The sequence below is a fragment of the Solea solea genome, chromosome 11 (genome assembly GCF_958295425.1).
Source record: "Solea solea chromosome 11, fSolSol10.1, whole genome shotgun sequence".
Taxonomy (NCBI): Eukaryota; Metazoa; Chordata; class Actinopteri; order Pleuronectiformes; family Soleidae; genus Solea; species Solea solea.
This window is the reverse complement of record NC_081144.1, coordinates 24,769,825-24,790,345: the sequence shown is the minus strand read 5'-3', so window position 1 is coordinate 24,790,345 and position 20,521 is coordinate 24,769,825. Positions and strand designations below refer to the sequence as shown.

At 40.9% G+C, this 20,521-nt stretch overlaps 1 protein-coding gene across 3 annotated transcripts in view; it reads left to right on the top strand.

The window, feature by feature from the left end:
- The first annotated feature begins 1,135 nt into the window (after positions 1-1,135).
- Positions 1,136-20,521, top strand: part of LOC131468474 (neural cell adhesion molecule L1.1-like) — a 30,049-nt gene continuing 10,663 nt past the window's right edge. For 2 of the 3 annotated variants that reach the window (XM_058642769.1, XM_058642768.1), the window contains exons 1-10: positions 1,136-1,315; positions 11,812-12,091; positions 13,067-13,081; positions 16,386-16,488; positions 17,258-17,427; positions 18,163-18,285; positions 18,448-18,618; positions 18,981-19,095; positions 19,393-19,577; positions 19,972-20,103. In XM_058642769.1, coding sequence (XP_058498752.1) covers positions 11,944-12,091; positions 13,067-13,081; positions 16,386-16,488; positions 17,258-17,427; positions 18,163-18,285; positions 18,448-18,618; positions 18,981-19,095; positions 19,393-19,577; positions 19,972-20,103 — 1,162 coding nt within the window. In that variant the 5' untranslated portion in view covers positions 1,136-1,315; positions 11,812-11,943. The remainder of the gene's footprint in view (positions 1,316-11,811; positions 12,092-13,066; positions 13,082-16,385; positions 16,489-17,257; positions 17,428-18,162; positions 18,286-18,447; positions 18,619-18,980; positions 19,096-19,392; positions 19,578-19,971; positions 20,104-20,521) is intronic. The other variant, XM_058642770.1, reaches the window with a different exon arrangement.

The window sequence follows — 20,521 nt, the reverse complement described above, 5'->3', positions numbered from 1 at the left end:
TTATTTATTTATGAATATTGTTGACTCTTATGCTGACCTTTACAGTTGTTATCTAACACCAATAAACCTTGTTTTTAATTACTTTATTTATTATTGTACCTTTATTTGTCTGTCTTCTGATATTTATGAAGAAAAAAGGCCGAATTATGAGATTAAAGTCAGATTTTTGAAGAAAAGAGGCAGAATCCTGAGGTTAAAGTCAGATTTATGAAGAAAAAAGGCCGAATTATGAGATTAAAGTCAGATTTTTGAAGAAAAGAGGCAGAATCCTGAGGTTAAAATCAGATTTATGAAGAAAAAAGGCAGAATTATGAGATTAAAGTCAGATTTTTGAAGAAAAGAGGCAGAATCCTGAGGTTAAAGTCAGATTTATGAAGAAAAAAGGCAGAATCCTGAGATTAAAGTCAGATTTTTGAAGAAAAGAGGCAGAATCCTGAGGTTAAAGTCAGATTTATGAAGAAAAAAGGCAGAATTATGAGATTAAATTCAGATTTTTGAAGAAAAGAGGCAGAAATCTGAGATTAAAGTCAGATGTTTGAAGAAGAGGCAGAATTATGAGATTAATGTCAGATTTCTGAGGGATAATAGAAGAATTATGAGACTAAATCAGATTTTTGAAGAAAAATGGCAGAATTCTGAGATTATAGTCAGATTTTTTAAGAAAAATGGCAGAATGATGAGATTAAAGCCACATTTTTTCGGGAAAACAGTCAGAATTATGAGATTAAAAGATGGATTTTGAAGAAAATAGGCAGAATTCTGAGATTAAAGTCAGATTTTTGAAGAAAAAGACAGAATTCTGGGATTACAATCAGGATTTAGAGGAAAGAAGGTGTCACATGTGGCCCCTGAGGGACGTTTACCTCCTGGTTAAATAAAGGTTAAATAAATGTATTTATTCTTTTTAAAGATAATAAATAAGCGACTGAACTCTGTTTTGATTATGATGCTTAAAAAAACAGAGAAAGAAAAACAAAACCTGGAGGTAAAAATAGAGGAGGGGGTAAAAAAGAAGGGAGGGACAAGAGATACCAGGGGAATACAGAGAGAGAGAGAGGCTGATGTCATCTCTGAGAAACAGCCAATCAGAGAGCAGCAGGGATGCTAAGGTGGGAGGGAGAAGAGGCCGAGCTCAGAAGGGTGTGTTTTATGTGCCACTGCAGCATCAGTGCAAAGAAATAAAGACAAGAGAGAGAGAGAGAGACACGACTCTGTGGAGAGAGACAGACAGACAGACAGACAGAGAAGAAGAAGAAGAAGAAGAAGAAGAAGAAGAAGAAGAGGAGACAGAGAGAGAAAGAAGAAACACCTGCTGGTAAGAGGAAAACAAAAGCATCTCACTCAGCATGCTGCTGCTGTGAGTGTGAGTGTGTGTGTGTGTGTGTGTGTGTGTGTGTGTGCACGCGTGTGTGTCTGTGTGTCTGTGTGTGTGTGTGTGCGTGCGTGCGTGTGTGTGCGTGTGTGTGTGTGTGTGTGTGTGTGTGTGTGCCGTACATCAGAGGTGTCATGGTGTGTCTTACATAATACGAAGGCAGGTCTGAACAACTGGGTGTTGAGATTTAAGTGTGTGTGTGTGTGTGTGTGACTTGATTCAGCTTTTTTACGTCTGCTGTGTTCTCATCATCATCATCATCCTCATCATCATCCTCACCAGCAGCAGCAGGTTTGATGAATATTGAATGAAATGATGCTGTAAACGACATCACAGTGGTGAATTATTCACATCTGGATGTGAAACTAACTTACTTCTTCTCACACACACACACACACACACACGCACACACACACGCACACTGACATGTAGTGACACAGATGCAGGGTTGCCAGGTCAGCGTCTTTATCTCACTGTTAGACTTTTCCAACAGGAAACTGAAGTTTGTAAACCACTCACTCTCCCACACCAAAGTCCATAGAGAAAACCAGTGATTTTAACATCACACACAGGAGTTGTTGATCCACTGCTGATTCCATCACTAAGTTCAAATGTGACACAAAGTGACCTCACGAGGCAGCAGAGGACCAGCAGCTCCTGTGTCCCCGTGAGCTAAAATCACTGATTTTCTCTATGGGCTTTGGTGTGGGAGAGTGAGTGGTTTACAAACTTCAGTTTCCTGTTGGAAAAGTCTGACTAACAGTGAGATAAAGACGTGATCATGTGACATAAAGATTGTAGACTTAAACTGCCGCAGATTTTATTAACGGAACATAAAAAGTATTGTCGCTGAAAATTTTTTTTATAAATGAAATGAAATGAAATTAAATTAAACTCACAGTAACACAAAATCAGCTCTATTCTGTTGGGAAAACGTCAAACCTGGCAACCCAGAGTGGACCGTGCCAGTGCTGCAGCTCCAACAATCTTAGAGTTATTGATTCATGTGCAGGTTATTAACTTGAGTTTGAAGGTTTTTATTTGTTTTGTGCATTAAGAGGACAGCGGTCGATAAAATACAATGAAATATATTATGTCCTGACACTCAGCAGTCATTAAATGTATAAATAATATAATTCATCATAAAATCTGTAGTAAGAAACAATTAAATAAAAAATGACAGAGGTTTGTAACAGAAACATCATCAGAGATCAGAAAAGTGGCTGAAATCCATGAAATCACTCACAATAAAGTGATCAGCAGGAATCTTGTGATTTCATTTCTCTGAGCAGAGAAAGTTTTGCTTTCAAGATGCTGGAAGTGAAGTCATCAATAATAAAAGGATGATAATAAGAAGTGACCACAGACTGCAGCTCTGAGTGCTTCACTGTACCAGTGTGTTTGCTGCTGTTTTCTCCAGGTTTGTGTTTGTCTCACATTTTTCTCTTCACTCATAGCAACATCATTTAAAACCACACACACACACACACACACACACACACACACACACACGTTTCCTCACCGTGGTTACGTTGTTGTCAGTTGTGCAGCGACTCAGAGGCAGAATCAAAGAATCTGAGAGGGAAGAGGAGATATTATTATAATAATAATAATAATAATAATAATAATAATGAGTGAAATATGGTCTGAGAGATGATTGTGAGTCTGAAACTGAGGTAGAAATAAAACACCATAGAAGAAGAAGAAGTGATTTAATAGAAAAGTCAAATAAAAACAGATTAAACTGATTATTATCAGAACGTTATCATTTCAAACCTGTGCCTTGGTCTTTACCTCACAGCACGGAAAACACAACGTACAACATTTAAACTTTCTGTTTTTATACATTTTAAAGATATACATGAACTTCAGCCTTTATTTAATGTTTAAATGAAAGAGTAAAAGAAATACAAAAAGAGCCTGAAAACAACTCCTTAAAGAAAAGACACCTGCTAACGTTGTTGTGGTACCATGCTAGCATGCTAAACTTAGCATTTACATGATCATTTAAACTTTTCAGTTTTTACACAGTTTTAATGATAAACATGAACTTAATGTTAGAAAATATTGATCAGTGTTTGTCAAACCTGGAAATGATGTTTTTGTCCATTTTTAATGATTTCTTTGATTTTATGGAGCAAAGAAACCAGAAAATATTCACATTTAAGAAGCTGAAAAATCACACAAACTGCTTTGAATTATTCTTAATTTTAAAAAGGGATTAAACGAGTGTCAAACCAGTTCTATAGGTGATTCGTGTATGTACAGAATGATCTGTGATATAATTAGATTATATATTATAAAAGTAGTTGTTGAGCGCTCAGGTGTCTGTTGTCATAGTCACAGCAGTTTAGAGGAGAGTGAATGGTCAGAGGTCAGAGGTCAGGACCAAGTCTGGACTCAAATAATCTGATTAAACTCTCACTCACTTCCTCTGTGTGGGTGTCAGCTGTTTCCTCTGTGTGTGTGTGTGTGTGTGTGTGTGTGTGGACACTTTCTTTCTCCCCCATCTTCATCCCCCTGTCTCTCTCTCTCTCACGCCCTCCTCCCCTCCTCCTCCTCCCTCTCTTCCTCCATCTTTCCCTGTTCTCTCTGTCTTGTTTTTCCACTTCTCCTCAAACAGAGCAAAGTCTTTGTGTGAAGACATGAGAGGAATGTTCTTCACTCCGTTTTCATCCTCTTCTTCCTCTGTGTGTGTGTGCGCGTGTGTGTGTGCACGTGTGTGTGTGTGTCCATTAGCTGGGATTAGTGAGTGTATCAGTGGTGTTTTAACAGCTCCTCTATGAGGAGCTTTAATCTCCTCAGAAACACCTAATGTAACATTAATGTCTGAAACATACAGGGAACACACACACACACACACACACACACACACTCTCACACACACACACACACATTGTGTGTGTTTTTCTGGCTCATGTGGTTGAACTTTGACAAGCGTCTGATTCACTCTTTCACCACAAACACAGAAGAGACTTTATCAGACAAATATATGACCAGCAATATCATCGTCATCATCATCATCATCAGATTCTGAAAGCACAGACATGTGCAGGATTTTAAAACCTTTATATCGAACTCGACTCACTTTAGTTTCAGTCAGGCTGTTTTCCGCAACTTCATAGCTCCTCCTCCAAGTGGGCGGAGTCATTGTATCATGGCTGCGTGAAACTGTGGCGACGTGGTTTTTCTCTGCAACGCAACACAGCACAGCACAACACAACGCAACGCAACGCAACGCAACGCAACGCAACGCAACGCAACGCAACGCAACGCAACGCAAACTAGTGACTTGTGGAGCATTGTTTTGGGTGAAAGTGACAGAATGGTTCAGTACGCTGACACTGAATTGAAATACCAGTGAACGTGGTCACGATGGTGGTAAATCCACCACACTCCTCTGTTCAATATGGACATTTTACACGTTTCCTTTGCTAAATGTCGCAGATGAACGTTAATGTTTTCAGGATTTTTAAGTCTTTTTAACTTTGATCTACAGTTGGACATTGTTGGCTTTGATTCTCACGACTCTTCAGTGACGACACTCTGACCAATCAGCTGACTGTCGTGGGCGGAGCGCCCACTAGCTCCGCCCTGACCGCTGGAACAGTTGGCACAGGTTATTTTAGTCAAATTAAGTCTGTGTTTATATTTCTATCACACTTTTCTGGTCTCGATGAGTAAAAGCTGTTTACGCTGCAGTTCTGACATTCACACGTCCACTCATGCGTTCATACAGCACGTCTGTGAGCAGAACTATGGCCTAAAAATAAAATCCCTGATTTTTTATACCAGATCCGATTTTCAATTTGAATCATTTTTTTGTTTTTTTTAAACTACTAAAGATAAAATAATGATTTTAAATGTTTTTAGTTAAATGACAAACGTAAATTTCCTTACAAGGAATAACGTTTCAAAGTTTCACGGGTAAGATGTGCAAATGAAGCGGCTAACGTTAGCTGCTATCGTTAGAGAGCAGCAGAGTTCAGGGCGACATACTGCTGCCACTCAGCCCAGGAGGCGAGAGAGAGCAGATTACTGTTTTTACCCAAGTTAAAGGAAAAATCGATTTTCATTTTTTTAACATCGTCCAAACAAATAAATCCGATTTCGATTTAAAATCGATGAATGGCGCTAATCTGAGCTAACGTATGAATGATTATTATATTCTCTCAAATTAAAGGAGCAAAAATTGACATATTTTTTAATTTCTGAATCATTTTTTGTTGCTGCAGTCGTTCATCATGTGTGAGTGAGTGTGTGTGTGTGTGTGTGTGTGTGTGTGTGTGTGTGTGTGTGTGCGTGTGATGTCATCAGTCGACCATCTGTCCCAGTTTTTTTAACAAGATGCACAAAAAAAATTTTCGCCAAATTTTTTTGGACACGTTAACAGAGACAAGACGTGTGTGTGTGTGTGTGTGTGTGTGTGTGTGTGTGTGAGAGGAGAGAGGTGAATCGAGGAGATGCAGGGAGTGGCACCGGAGAGAAAGCGAGGGAGAGGGGAGGAGGAGGGACAGAGTGGGGGATGGGAGAGGAAATACTGTGGTGTGTGTGTGTGATGGTGGAGTCGGGGGGGTTACCATGGCGACGCAGGAAAGACAGAAGGGGATGGGACAGACAGAGAGAGAGAGCTTCATATATATGTATTTATATACACACACAATGCAAATTGACATTTTCTCAGATTGAATCATGTGATAAAAATCTCAAATCTCCTTTTAATGTAAATCTTACTTCCTGTTTTCTGGTGGGGGGGTGAGATAAAGACAGAGAGAGAGAGAGAGTGAGAGAGGGAGAGGGAGAGAGGGAGAGAGAGAGGGAGAGAGTAATGTGATCTCAGTCTCTCAGAGACACTTTACAGTTGTTTCAGTGTGTGTGTGTGTGTGTGTGTGAGTACGGAGGCCTGGAGGAGTCAAAGCTTCACAGACGACACTTCAACTAAACATGGCTCTGCAAAAAAGACTATTACTGCTGCCTCACAACACTAGTGTCACGTTAGTGTGTGTGTGTGTGTGTGTGAGATTTTTATCATTGTTGATTTGGTTACTAATTTGCATATTTCCTTTAATAGTTTTTAAGCAGAAAGGGAAGTTGTTTGAGGCTGAGAAAAGTAAACAATCTCCATTAATACGACACTTTTACATGATACACACACACACACACACAGTATGTGACCCTACTGTATGTGTGTGTGTGGCCTCTCACAGCTGGTGTCTCTGCTCAGTGTAATCGAGTCCTGAGGCTTCACTGCTGTTTATCCGTGAACATACCGTCACTAATGATTCATTCATTCATCCTATCACACGTGTGTGTGTATGTGTGTGTGTGTGTGTGTGTGTGGAGGAGGGGACACAGGGCGATGCAGAGGTGGACAAACAATGTCACACCAATCAGGTCTGATTTGAATGTGAAAGGCGTTGGTTTATGCTCTGAGACCAGAGGGTGAACCACCCACACACACGCACACACACACACACACGCACCTGACATGCAAACACAGAAACACAAAGGAATCATTCACAGACACACACACACACTGGTCATGGATTCTACAGTTTTCAGTGTGAATCTTTCGCGACGTGTCAGTGATCACCTGAGAATGTTCGGTAAGAATGGACTCACTGATGACGTCACAAAACATGATCAAACCTTCAAGAAACCACATTCACTTCTATTGGGCAAAACTGTCAAATAGATCTTAATATCTCTGTCAAAACTCATCAGATTTGAGTGAAACTTGGTACATGTATGCAGGACCCGATACCATCAGACTAAATTTCATCTGGATCTAATCCAGATTACGGATTTAGCGGCTAGTTGCACCTTGAGTTTTAATGATTATTATTATAGTGTATTATGATTCATTTAGTAGTGGATTAAAAAACTGTTAATCGTTCAGTAGAAATCCTCTCATACAGAGAGTAAGACTATCAGCATAACTAAAAAAAATCAGTTCACTGAATGAACGCTGGATTCTCCTCTGCTTTTATGTTTGGAGCTGATGAGACTTCACACGTGCTCAGACAAACAACAACAAAGCTGCTGATGATGGAGGAAAACACCACGAGCAGGAGGAGAGGAGAGGAGAGGAGAGGAGAGGAGAGGAGAGGAGAGGAGAGGAGAGGAGAGGAGAGGAGAGGAGAGGCTAGTCTTTGTTCCGGGGTCAGAAACCTCCTCGTCTTTATTGACTCATTCTTTTGCCGGAAAATCCTGCTCTAGTTTTCCACGACGGGGAGGATCGGTGGACGACAACAGGGAGTGAAACGCTGGACAGGTCACCTGATGAGTTTTGACAGAGATATTAAGATTTATTTGACAGTTTTGCCCATTATAAGTGAATGTGGTTTCTTGAAAGTTTGATCATGTTTGGTGACGAAATTTAATGGGAACATTCTCAGGTGATCACTGACACGTCACAAAAAATGCAGACTGATCCGTCAAAAAACAACAACAACAACTGTAAACAAGGACAGGAGAAACATTTTCCTTTACAGTTTTTCTCAAATCTCCCTTAAACATAATGTAAGGGAAACCACAATCACATCCTTAACTCAACCTTTGATAACCACAACCTTTAATAACTAGAACCTTTAATAACTACAACCTTTGATAACCAGAACCTTTAATAACTAAAACCTTTAATAACTACAACCTTTGATAACCAGAACCTTTAATAACTAAAACCTTTGATAACTAGAACCTTTGATAACCAGAACCTTTAATAACTAAAACCTTTGATAACTAGAACCTCTAATAACTAGAACCTTTAATAACCTTTAACCAGGACAACAGAGACATAAATATGAACGTTAATGAAATGAAAGTAATGAATGGTTTATAGATATATGACTTAATCATGAGAATATAAATGTAAATGATGTGAGACAGTTACACACACACACACACACACACACACACACACACACACACACACACACACACATTAACCTCTGTGGTGGTTTATTAAAGTGACAGTATCATCACATATTCATGAGTCCTGATGTGAAGGACGGACACGGACACACACACACACAGGTTTTTTGTTCTTTGTGAGGACACTCATAGACCCTAAATCTAAACCATCACTAAGTGTCTAAACCAGAACCAGGTCTTAATCCTCAAAAAGCTGTTTAAAGTGGACCAATCAAAATGTCCTCACAAAGACAGGTTTGTTTGACAATGGGTCCACACACACGCACGCGCACGCACACGCACACACAGAGATGAAATCACCTATAGGTCGTTGACCCCACCTTTTTGCTTGAGGCTGTAGCATGGTCAGCATTAGTGTGTGTGCATGTGTGTGTGTGCGTGTGTGGATGTGTGTGTGTGTGTGTGTGTGTGTGCGTGTGTGGATGTGTGTGTGTGCATGTGCGTGTGCGTGTGTGTGTATGTGTGTGTGTGTGTGATAAATTATGAAACTAGGTGAATTTAGGTTACACGGCCAAGTGGGAGGGACAAACTCTGCAGCTCTTTCTTTCTTCGTCTTTGTGCGTCTTGATGTGTGTGTGTGTGTTGGGGGGTTGTCCCCCTCTGACAGCCCCCTGCCCGCCACCCGCCACCCCCCTCCCTCGTTCCCTCTTTGCTCTTTACTTAATCTCTCCATCCCACACTTCCCACTTCTTCTTATTTTCTGCAGATCGGAATCTTTCAATGAATTCATTTCTCGCTCTGTCGCGCTCCATGCTTCCACCTGCCCCCCCCCCTCTGTTTTTACCCCCCCATGTCCTCCTGCCCCTGCTGTCCCTGCAGACGTCCCACCTGCACCCCCCTCATCAGACGTCCACCTCCCAGTGGACTCACTGCTCCACCTGCCTCTGCTCCATGAACACCCTCAGGTTCTGTGTGTGTGTGTGTGTGTGAGTGAGTGTGTGTGTGTGTGTGTGTGTGTGTGTGTGTGTGTGTGTGCGTGCGTGTGTGTGTGTGCGTGTGTGTGACAGTATGTTAAGTGGTACAGAACAGCGATGTCTGTCCACAGGGTTTGAATAGACTCCATTAAACTACATTAGAGAGAGACATCCTGAAAACTAACACACACACAAACACACACACACACGACTGCACTTTAACCATAACCAGTTAATAACTAACACTAACCTTAACCATAACCACAATTCAAATCTTAGTCCCAAACTTAACCAGTTCATCAGAAATGAGACTCTGCCTCATTAGAACCAGGTTATGGTCTCCGAGGTCAGTCTGTGTCCGACTCCAGTCTGACTAAGTGTTTACATGCAGCAGTAGTCAGACTATGAATCACATGAATCCAGGACGAGCTGGATTAGTCAGACTAACGTGTTTGTATGACATTAAGAAAAGTGAATTATTGTCTTAGTCGACAGAAAAGGTCCTGAAGAGGTCACAAATACAAGAACACACATACACAGACTCTACTTCAGTCTGTGTCCTGTAGAGGGCAGTACTGAGTTTAAGGTTATTTTACGAGTGTGTGTGAACGTACGTCATTATATTTGTGAGGATTATTAGTCGTTAGATCGATGACGAGCGACATTTTCAATATTAATCGTCTTAACGATGGTCAGAAACGACGCAGTGCAGCTTTAAAACATGAATCTTTGATGATAAGTATATACATTATTTCATCGTCTGACTCCACTGACAGGAAGTCTCCGCCTCTCTGATGTCTCTCAGCGAGACAAAAGTCAACGACTCACACGTGTGTGAGGTCAGAGGTCAAGGACGTCGACGCGTGGGCGTCTGAAGAGGTTCACACAATCACACGTCCACAGATTAAGACTTCATTCATTAATGAGCCGTGGCCCCTCCCCCTCCTTAACTCAGTGGGAGGGGTCATGAATATGTAAATTGGAGGAAGTTGACATGAAAAAAAAAGCAGCTGTAAACCAGACAGCGTGTGTTATTACTCTGAAATGAAGCCTGCTGGGATGCTGGGAAATCACACTACACCATTTATTATGGTCTGTCTGTCCTCCGCATGTGAGGGGGGACGGACCCCTGCTGCTACATACACACACACACACACACACACAGAGTTCTGGGTCATTTATTTTGTAAATCACTCAGGTTACAGTAGCCTGAAGGGCCTGCTGTGTGTGTGAGTTCTTGTATGTGTGTCTTTGTGAGGACCCTGTTTTTAAACCATAGGAATGAGGACATCTGACTGTTAAGACCTGGTTTTAGGTTTAGAATGAGGGTCTGGTGTTAGTTATGATAGTTAAGGTTAGGGTAAGGATCTCAGTGTGTCCTCAGTAAGACTGTGTGTGTGTTCTTGTATTTGTTGCCTCTTTAGGGCATTTTTTCAGTCATAAACACTGACTTTGTTGTCGTCATGGAGACCAAAACCTGGTCCTAATGAGGAAGAACCTCATTTCCAAGTAACTTTTTTAGGTTTAGGACTAGGATTTGAGTTGTGGTTATGGTTAAGGTTAGTGATAAAACTTTGTTTATGCATTTTAAAAATGAAGATGCAGAAAAACTTTGGTTTGAAAAGAAGAAGAAGAGAGCGATGTTTCGTGTCTGTAACGACACAGAATTCTTGTTTCTGTCGACTGCTGGAGTTCAGGCTTTGAACTTTCACTGTTACTGATCTTTACAGTGAGTTTTTCCAGAAATGCAGTGCAGAATTAACCCGATCTCAGATCAGATCAGATCAGATTAATTTAATTTAATCCTCAAAAGCTAGAAAATGACCAAACTTGGTTCCCTCATGAAGACATGAGGGAACAAAGAGACTCCATCTGTGTCTGCTTTAACACACACACACACACACACACACACACACACACACACACACACACACACACACCCCCGACAGTCAGTCCTGCTGCTGTCACGGGTCAGTGTTCAGTCACCAGTCAGAGACAAAAGAGAAGATGTTTAGATGAATGGAAATACAGCTGAGGTGGCAGAAACACACACACACACACACACACACACACACACACACACACACACATTCACATAATCTGTCTTGTAATGTCATTAAGAGAAAAGATGTTTCCTGCAGCTTTATAATCTAATCTCACACAGTCAGATTACTGAACAATGAACAATGGTTAATTTTTTTATATTTATACTAAAATAACTGAATTAATACGCATAATTATTTGTGTCGTTTAACGATGGCTGCACCCCCTTCTGGTGAAAAAGTGAAGTACGTGGCGGTATGGCGGCGCAGTGGTTAGTAGTGGTGGTTAGCACTGTTGCCTCACAGCAAGAAGGTGCTGGGTTCAATTCCTGGTCTGGGACCTTTCTGTGTTTGCATGTTCTCCCCATGTCTGCGTGGGTTTTCCCCGGGCTCCTCCCACCATCAAAACATGTTCGGTCAGGTTGGTCCCTTGTGGCGGTGCGCTCGGTCGCAGCGGCTCTGATCAACCCTCCATCTGACCTCGACATTTGGTTGTGCAATACCAGTTGTTGTATAATGACAATAAAGATGCTTTCCTTTCTCTCCACAGAGACCGTGGACCTGGATCAGGATCCGGACTCTCAGTTTGGATAGTGAACGCCTCACACCAGTGTGTGTGTGTGTTTATGTGTTGATGAGTGTGTGTGTGTGTCCTGCATCACTTTTGATGGGACAGTGAAACATGTGTGTGTCACAGTGTCGGTGGATGGGCTATAGGCGGCGGTGTTGCCCCGCCCCGCCCCTCCTCCTGCTCCCCCTCATGCTCCTCCTCCTCCTCCCTCTGACCACACCTCCGTACGCTCAGGGAGTTCTGCACATCCCCTCGGAGTGTGAGTATCCCTCTGTCGCCATGGTAACCCTCTGTACAGCTGTGTGTTTTTTTTCTTTCCCGAATACAGAAGTGAATGGGACAGTTCATGTTTTTAAAGCGTGGCTGTGTTAGCGCCCCCCTGTGTCCACAACTGTGTGCTGCGATGTTAAAATCACTGATTTTCTCTATGGGGTTTGGTGTGAATGTTCTTCCAGCTTCTCAACATTTTAAGGACTAAACATCAAGGAAATGATGATGAAGATGAATCAGTTACGAAAACAATCGTTAGCTGCAGCCACAAAAACATGTTTGACAAAGAGAAAACACAAAGTTTAGCATTTTAAATGTTAAATGTGAGTTTGTTTTTTATGTCTCTGTGAAACAAAAGGAAACAGGAAGTGATTTTTAAATTCTTATATTTTCTAATCTTCTTCGTTTATCTACGATGACCTGGTCTGGTCCAGATTAACACATTGACATCAGCACAAAAACAAACACACACTTAGCTACACAATAGGGCGAGAGTGACCCGTGGCACTGCAGGTGAAGGTCAAAGGTCAGCAGGCTTAGCTACAGAGGTCCCAGAGGAGAGAAGAGGAAGAAGGAGGGAGGAGGAGGAGGAGGAGGAGGAGGAGGAGGAGTCAGGTTCAGCTTGACCTTCAGCCAACGACCTTCTCCTCTGGGTGTGTCAGAGTGAGAGACACACACACAGAAAGAGACAGGGAGAGAGAGGGGGAGGGAGAGGGAGAGAGAGAGAGAGAGAGAGAGAGAGAGAGAGAGAGAAAGGAGAGAAGGTTAGAGGAGAGATGTAAAATGATCCAGTGAAAAATGAGAAAAAAAAACTACAGACGTTTAATTTTTAAACTCAAGAAATGTGTAAGTTGTTTAAGTTGTTTACGTTGTTTACGTTGTTTACGTTGCAGTGAAATCAAAGCTTCAGTGTTTGTGTTAAAATGATTCTCTGTTCTTTTACTGCTTCACTCTGGACTCACAGACAATGTGACCAACAGTAAGTGACTCTGTGTATGTGTGTGTGAGATCTGTTTGTTGTGTTGTTGATGACTCGTCTTCCTCTGTCCTTCATCCCTGCACACACACACACATCATATCACATAATAATAGTTGTATATAAAGTTTTATAACAACTTGAAACTTAAATTATGAATTTCTATTTTAGATTAATTAGAGCTGGGCATAGATTAATTTTTTTAATCTAGATTAATCTCACTGCAATCTTGGAGTTAATCTAGATTAATCTAGATTAAAATGGCTCATTTGAATTCTGATGAAGGCATTCAAAATATGTGTGCGCTACTTAAATAATGACCAGAAGTAAGTCCTTGAGAACGGGTTTCTCAGGCCAGCTGGTCCATTAGACCAGAAGCCCATCTCCTGTTTGGAAAATGCATCAAAAACTGCTTGATAAAGTTATTGGTAATGAAATATGAAATAATGTTCAGTAAAATGTATGTGTTTATGTAATTGTTTATTCAGATAAACACAAAATAACCAGTAGGCAATTTAACCAGTACAGGCAATTTGAACAACCCCCATTTCCAACCTGAAACCATTTTCACCGTGGTAAATTACATTGACCGTTATAAAACAAAAAATGACAATAAATTACATAACGTAACGTTACCTAGGGCGAAAGAGTGAAGCTCCCAGCTGGCATCGATGAGGTGTACAGTAACACCAAGGTAGTTTTCATTGTTAACAGACGACCAATGATCCCCAGTCAGTGCCACACAAGTTGCCCCAGCCAACTTCTCCTCTTTCGCCGCTTTCTGTGCGGCGTGCTGTTCATTGATTCTCCGTACGATGGTTCGCCTCGCAGGAAGTTTATAAGATGGGTCACCTGTGGCCGCCTGGAGAAGAAGCTCCAGCCCCTCATCTTCAACCACACTGATAGGCCGGCAGTTGAGGGCAATCCACTGAGCTAAGAGGCCCGTTAGTTTAGCTGACAGAGCTGTGCTGACGGGCTTGCCTCGGTTGCATTCAAACATTGTAGTCTGACGAACACGACTTTTCTCGGCTTCAGTGCTTGCTCCGGCACCTTTCACATCAGCAAAGGGATGCTTTGCGTTTAGGTGGTACTTCAGACTTGACGAACTTCTACAGTAAACTAACTCGGCGTTGCACAAAGTGCATACAACCCTAGTTTTATCGAGGTTTCCATTGGGAAGCTTCTTGAAAATAAATTTCCCCTGAAGCAACCCGGCGGGCTTCGCAGCAGCGTCCATGTCAGCTGACGTTTGATGCACACGGTTCGGACTTACATATCAAAGTGAAATTCATAGCTTGCTCACTATGTGGACCCAGGTCCCAGACCCAACTTTGAGAATAGATTAACAGCGATAATTTTCTTATCGCGCGATAAGAGTCTCGCGTTAACGCAGCACGTTAACGCCGTTAACGGCCCAGCACTAAGATTAATATATTTGTACATCTGTGCCTCCTCAGAACCTCCTCACTGCACGTCACTGGTTCATATTTAAACATATATGTGACGTTCATATATAAACATATGTGATGTTCATATATAAAATAAACATGTGACGTTCATATATAAACAAATGTGACGTACATATGTGACGTTCATATATAAACATATATGTGACGTTCATATATAAAATAAACATATGTGACGTTCATATATAAACATATGTGACGTTCATATATAAACATATGTGACGTTCATATATAAAATAAACATATGTGACATTCATATATAAACATATGTGACGTTCATATATAAACATATGTGATGTTCATATATAAAATAAACATGTGACGTTCATATATAAACAAATGTGACGTACATATGTGACGTTCATATATAAAATAAACATGTGACGTTCATATATAAACAAATGTGACGTACATATGTGACGTTCATATATAAACATATATGTGACTTTCATATATAAACATATATGTGACGTTCATATATAAAATAAACATGTGACGTTCATATATAAAATATATGTGATGTACATATATAAAATAAACACGTGATGTTCATATATAAAATAAACATATGGTACGTTCATATATAAACATATGTGACGTTCATATATAAACATATATGTGACGTTCATATATAAACATATATGTGAAGTTCATAAATAAACATATGTGACGTTCATATATAAAATAAACATATGTGACGTTCATATATAAACATATATGTAACGTTCATATATAAAATAAACATATGTGACGTTCATATATAAACATACATGTGACGTTCATATATAAACATATGTGACGTTCATATATAAAATAAACATGTGACGTTCATATATAAACATATATGTAACGTTCATATATAAAATAAACATATGTGACGTTCATATATAAACATACATGTGACGTTCATATATAAACATATGTGATGTTCATATATAAACATATGTGACGTTCATATATAAACATATATGTGAAGTTCATATATAAACATATGTGACGTTCATATATAAACATATGTGACGTGTATATACAAACATATATGTGCTGTTCATATATAAAATAAACATGTGACGTTCATATATAAGATATATGTAACGTTCATATATAAAATAAACATATGTGACGTTCATATATAAACATATATGTGACGTTCATATATAAACATATGTGACGTGTATATACAAACATATATGTGATGTTCATATATAAAATAAACATGTGACGTTCATATATAAACATATGTGACGTGTATATATAAACATATATGTGATGTTCATATAAAATAAACATGTGACGTTCATATATAAACATATATGTGACGTTCATATATAAACATATGTGACGTTCATATGTAAAAATACATGTGAAATAGTAATATTTTCATAAAGTTCTGAGCAAAAAATGATACAAAACTAAGTCTTTCAATGTAGTTTCATTATTTTCCTCACTGTATTATTGTGAGTTTTAAATTGAACTGTGGTTTTTCCTCCATTATCACATGAGTTCACATGAGTTCACATTAATTCACATCATTACCGCAGCACTTAGAGCAGGAAATGATTCTGGTGTTTATTTCATATTTATCGTGTTTTGCAGGAATCAGTAAATAAAGAGTGGATTTTTCATTAAATATTCTGATGATGTTGGTTATTAAAAGACAAAAGAAAAGAATCAGCCTCATTTCAGGGAAACTGAAACTTTGTCTTAATAAGAAATTACAGGTGAATTTAAGCTTTAATTAGCGCTAACAAATCAAAGTTAAATCTGTCGAGTTTTTCTTCATTTTTAGGAACATTAGAGTCTTTACTTATTATTTCTGTGTTTGTTTGTTTGTGTCTCAGTGTCTCAGCCTCCAGTTCTGACAGAGACGCCGTCATCGTTCACCGCTTTTTCTGCAGAGGACTTTAATCTACTGTGTGAGGCGTCCGGTAATCCCACACCCACGTACGTGTGTGTCTGTCTGTGTGTGTATAATTAACCGAACAAACATATGCGTGTGTCTGCCTCTTTGTCCACTTCCTCCCTCTGGTCTCTCTGTTGTCATGGTGATAAATGTGTTTCTAATGAAATCACAGTAATAACAGAATCATCTCTGGTGAACTCTGTGGCCTCAGTCGTCTCTGCCTTGTTTCAAATGTTTGTTTTTAACCACAAACAATAATTATCAATAATTCAAGCTTCAGCGTGTCGATCGATGCATGTGCAGCACACTTACAGCGCACTTCCTGTTTCAGACAGCCCACTTCCTGCAGACGTGTTCAGCGTCGCTGTTTGTGTCACGTATGAACTCTGGACTCGATCAGTCAATGTTCGCCAAAGTTACAGCGCACTTCCTGTTCTGTGGCAAATGATTGCGATAGTTGCCGTGGCCACGCCCCTTTTAAATATGCGACACCTTTCTCATTTTTGATGTGTTTCGTGCAAACGGACACATTTTTCATGACGGTGCGATTAACGATTATCGCACTCAGACGAGTTTGTTCATTGCAAAATTCAAAATGGCCGACTCCCTGTTGAGTTGAGGTCATGGTCACGATAGAGTTTTGTTAAAATTTGGGGTAACTTAGTTTTAGCTTTGTCCTACCGGGTTTCACCTTTGGGCTGCTGCTGAGCTGTTTCGCACCACCATTTCCTTTATTTTAGGAAAGTGCGATCTTTTCGGAAGAAAAGGGTAAAAACAGTAATTCCATGATGCTCACCTTGTCGTGTGCAGATTCCGTTGGGTGAAGGACGGCGAGGTCTTCGGTCCTCAGCGCAAAAACACAGGGACGTTACGAGTTGAAGAGGACGAGCCGCTCGACTCGTACGATGGCTTCTATCGCTGCTACGCCTCCAACACTCTGGGGACGGCCATGACACAAACTATTCGAGTCATCGTGGAGTGTGAGTCACACGCTCACATGCACGCACACACACACATACACATGCACGCACACGCACATGCATGCTCACACACACACATGCACGCATAACAGTACAGTAAGAAAATGTGCTGATTCATGTTTGAGTTACAGTAAAAACATACACACACACAGTGACTCAGCTCGAGGTCGACCGAGGCCTCCTGCTCTGTTCTCTCATCTCCTGTTACCATAGCAACCAGTGACGTTTAGGTCAGTGCTGGGAACTCAGTGTTTCATCTGACTGAGATAAACACACATTAGTAACTTTGTAAACACAGATTAATCAGCACAAAATCAGAGATTAATTCAAATAAATCATAGATTATGATCATAGATTAAATCAGAAATAAATCATAGATTATGATCATAGATAAATCAGAAATAAATCATAGATCAGGTCATAGATTAAATCAGAAATAAATGTAGAGATTAGGATCATAGATTAAATCAGAAATAAATCAGAGATTAGATCATAGATTAAATCAGAAATAAATCAGAGATTAGATCATAGATTAAATCAGAAATAAATCAGAGATTAGGATCATAGATTAAATCAGAAATAAATCAGAGATTAGATCATAGATTAAATCAGAAATAAATCAGAGATTAGGATCATAAATTAAATCAGAAATAAATCAGAGATTAGGATCATAAATTAAATCAGAGATTATAATCCCAGATTAGAGTGACATGTGTTGTCTCTCATATGTTTCAGCTCAGCCTGTTCTTCTGAAGCAGCAGAGGGTTGTTAAACGTGGCTACGAGGGTGACAGCATGGTCCTGACCTGTGACCCCCCACAGAGCTCCACCCCTCCAAACATCCACTGGATGGACAAGAGTGAGTCTGTCCTCTCTGTCTGTCTGTCTCTGTGTCTCTTTCTGTCTATCTGTGTCTCACTGTCTGTCTTTGTCTCACTGTCTGTCTGTCTGTGTCTGTCTATCTGTGTTTCACTGTCTGTTTTTGTCTCACTGTCTGTCTGTCTGTCTGTCTGTGTCTCAGGAATGGTCCACATCAGGCAGAATGACCGAGTGATGGTCGGCCTCGACGGCAACTTGTACTTTGCAAACCTGGTGAAGAGCGACAGCAGAGGGGATTACATCTGTAACGCTCAGTATGCAGCAGCCAGGACCATCCTCCCTGACACTGCTGTCTCTCTCACTGTGCTGTCCAGTGAGTACACACACACACACACACACACATACAGAGACACAGACACACAGTCATTAGCCCAGTTCTGTTAAACCTCCTCCTCTGGTTTTGTGACTCCTGTGATTGGCTGTAATTCACAACAGGCTCCGCCCACCACCTCAGAGCAGCTGGTATATTGATACACATGTAACTGATGAAACTGACCTGGAATTAAACAAGTTAACCAGGTTAATGACCCATCGTCAACTACAACATTTATACACACAGTGCAGGTGATCAGGTGATCAGGGTACCCCCTCTGGTTATGGGCTGTAAAATACACAAAGAGACACAATTCTCAGTCACATGATTAATCCATATAATCTCTGTCTGTCTGTCTGTAGGTAATGATGTCATTCATGGCAGGAAGCCACACCTCTTTCATCCCACCAGCTCACACACCACAGTGAACGCCCTCAGAGGTCAAAGTGTCACACTGGAGTGTATCCCCAAAGGCCTGTAAGTGTGCCTGTGTGTGTGTGTGTGTGTGTGTGTGTTCCATCTACCTGTCTTCTTCTTCCCCTGAGACTCCTCTAATTCTCCGTCACCATGGCGATAAATGGTGATGTCGTCCTGATTTCTGTGTAATGATGAAGCAGAGCATTAACCAGATGATCCGCGTTCACTCTGCTCTCATTTCCTGCACATTCATCCATTCATCACTCTCCAGTCTGTCTGTGCTTTGACCCATTTTAACAACAACAATCGGAAAAGAAATTAAAAACATATATACACACCTGTCTCTGTGTCCTCCAGTCCTACTCCAAAGGTGGAGTGGAAGAAGAAGGACAGCAGCCTGGAGGAGACGAGTGGACAGCTGGAGAACTCTGACCGCTGGCTCAGCTTCAACAGCATCACGCAGAGCGACGACGGCGAGTACGAGTGTCGAGCGCTCAACAGCCACGGCTCCGCCGCTCACGCGTTCACCGTCACTGTGGAAGGTGAGAGGTCACCTCACTGTAGGACTCTCCCACACCAAACCTCATAGAGAAAATCAGTGATTTTAGCTCACAGTGACACAGGAGCTGCTGGTCTACTGCTGCCTCGTGTGGTCACTTTGTGTCACTGAGGTCAATCTAAACAGAGGATTTCAAAGGCCGAATTTACAGTAAAGAATTACATTTGAACTTAGTGATGGAGGCAGCAGTGAACTCCTGTGAGCTGTGATGTTAAAATCATTCATTTTCTCTATGGGGTTTGATGTGGGAGTGGATTACAGGCTTCAGTTTCCTGTTGGAAAAACAATGATTTAACATTGTATTTGTTGAGCTGCTGTGTCATTGTTGCACCACTAGGCTCACCTGCTGCTGCTGTTGTTGTTGTTGTTGTTTACAGCGGCTCCTCACTGGGTGAAGGAGCCTCAGAACCTTCTGTATTCTCATGGTGAGACAGTGAGACTGGACTGTCAGGCTGAAGGAATCCCCACCCCGACTATCAGCTGGAGCATCAACGGACAACCAGTCACAGGTCAGCAGTCACACTCACGCCCCCTGCTGGACCTGCCATGTCATTCACCAACTCATGTGTCTCTGAGTGTGAAAGAAGGACTCAGGGAAGGAAGGAAGGAAGGAGAGGATGGGGAGAGAAAGAGGAAAAGAAGAAAGAAAGAAAGAAAGAAAGAAAGAGTTGTGGGGAGATAAAGGGAAGGAAGGGAAAGGTATTAAGGGAGGGAGGAAGAAAACTGGAGGGAAGAAGGGGAGAAGGGAGAGACATAGGGAAGGAACTATGGGTGGAAGGAGCTAAGGATGGAAAGAAAGAATAAATAAGTGGAAGAAAAAGATGAAGGATGAAGGGAAAGAGCGGTGCAAACACAGTGTGTGTGTGCATGTGTGTGTGTGTGTAACAGCTGCAGCGCCTCCTGTTGGTCGTCACACTCAGTTTCTTT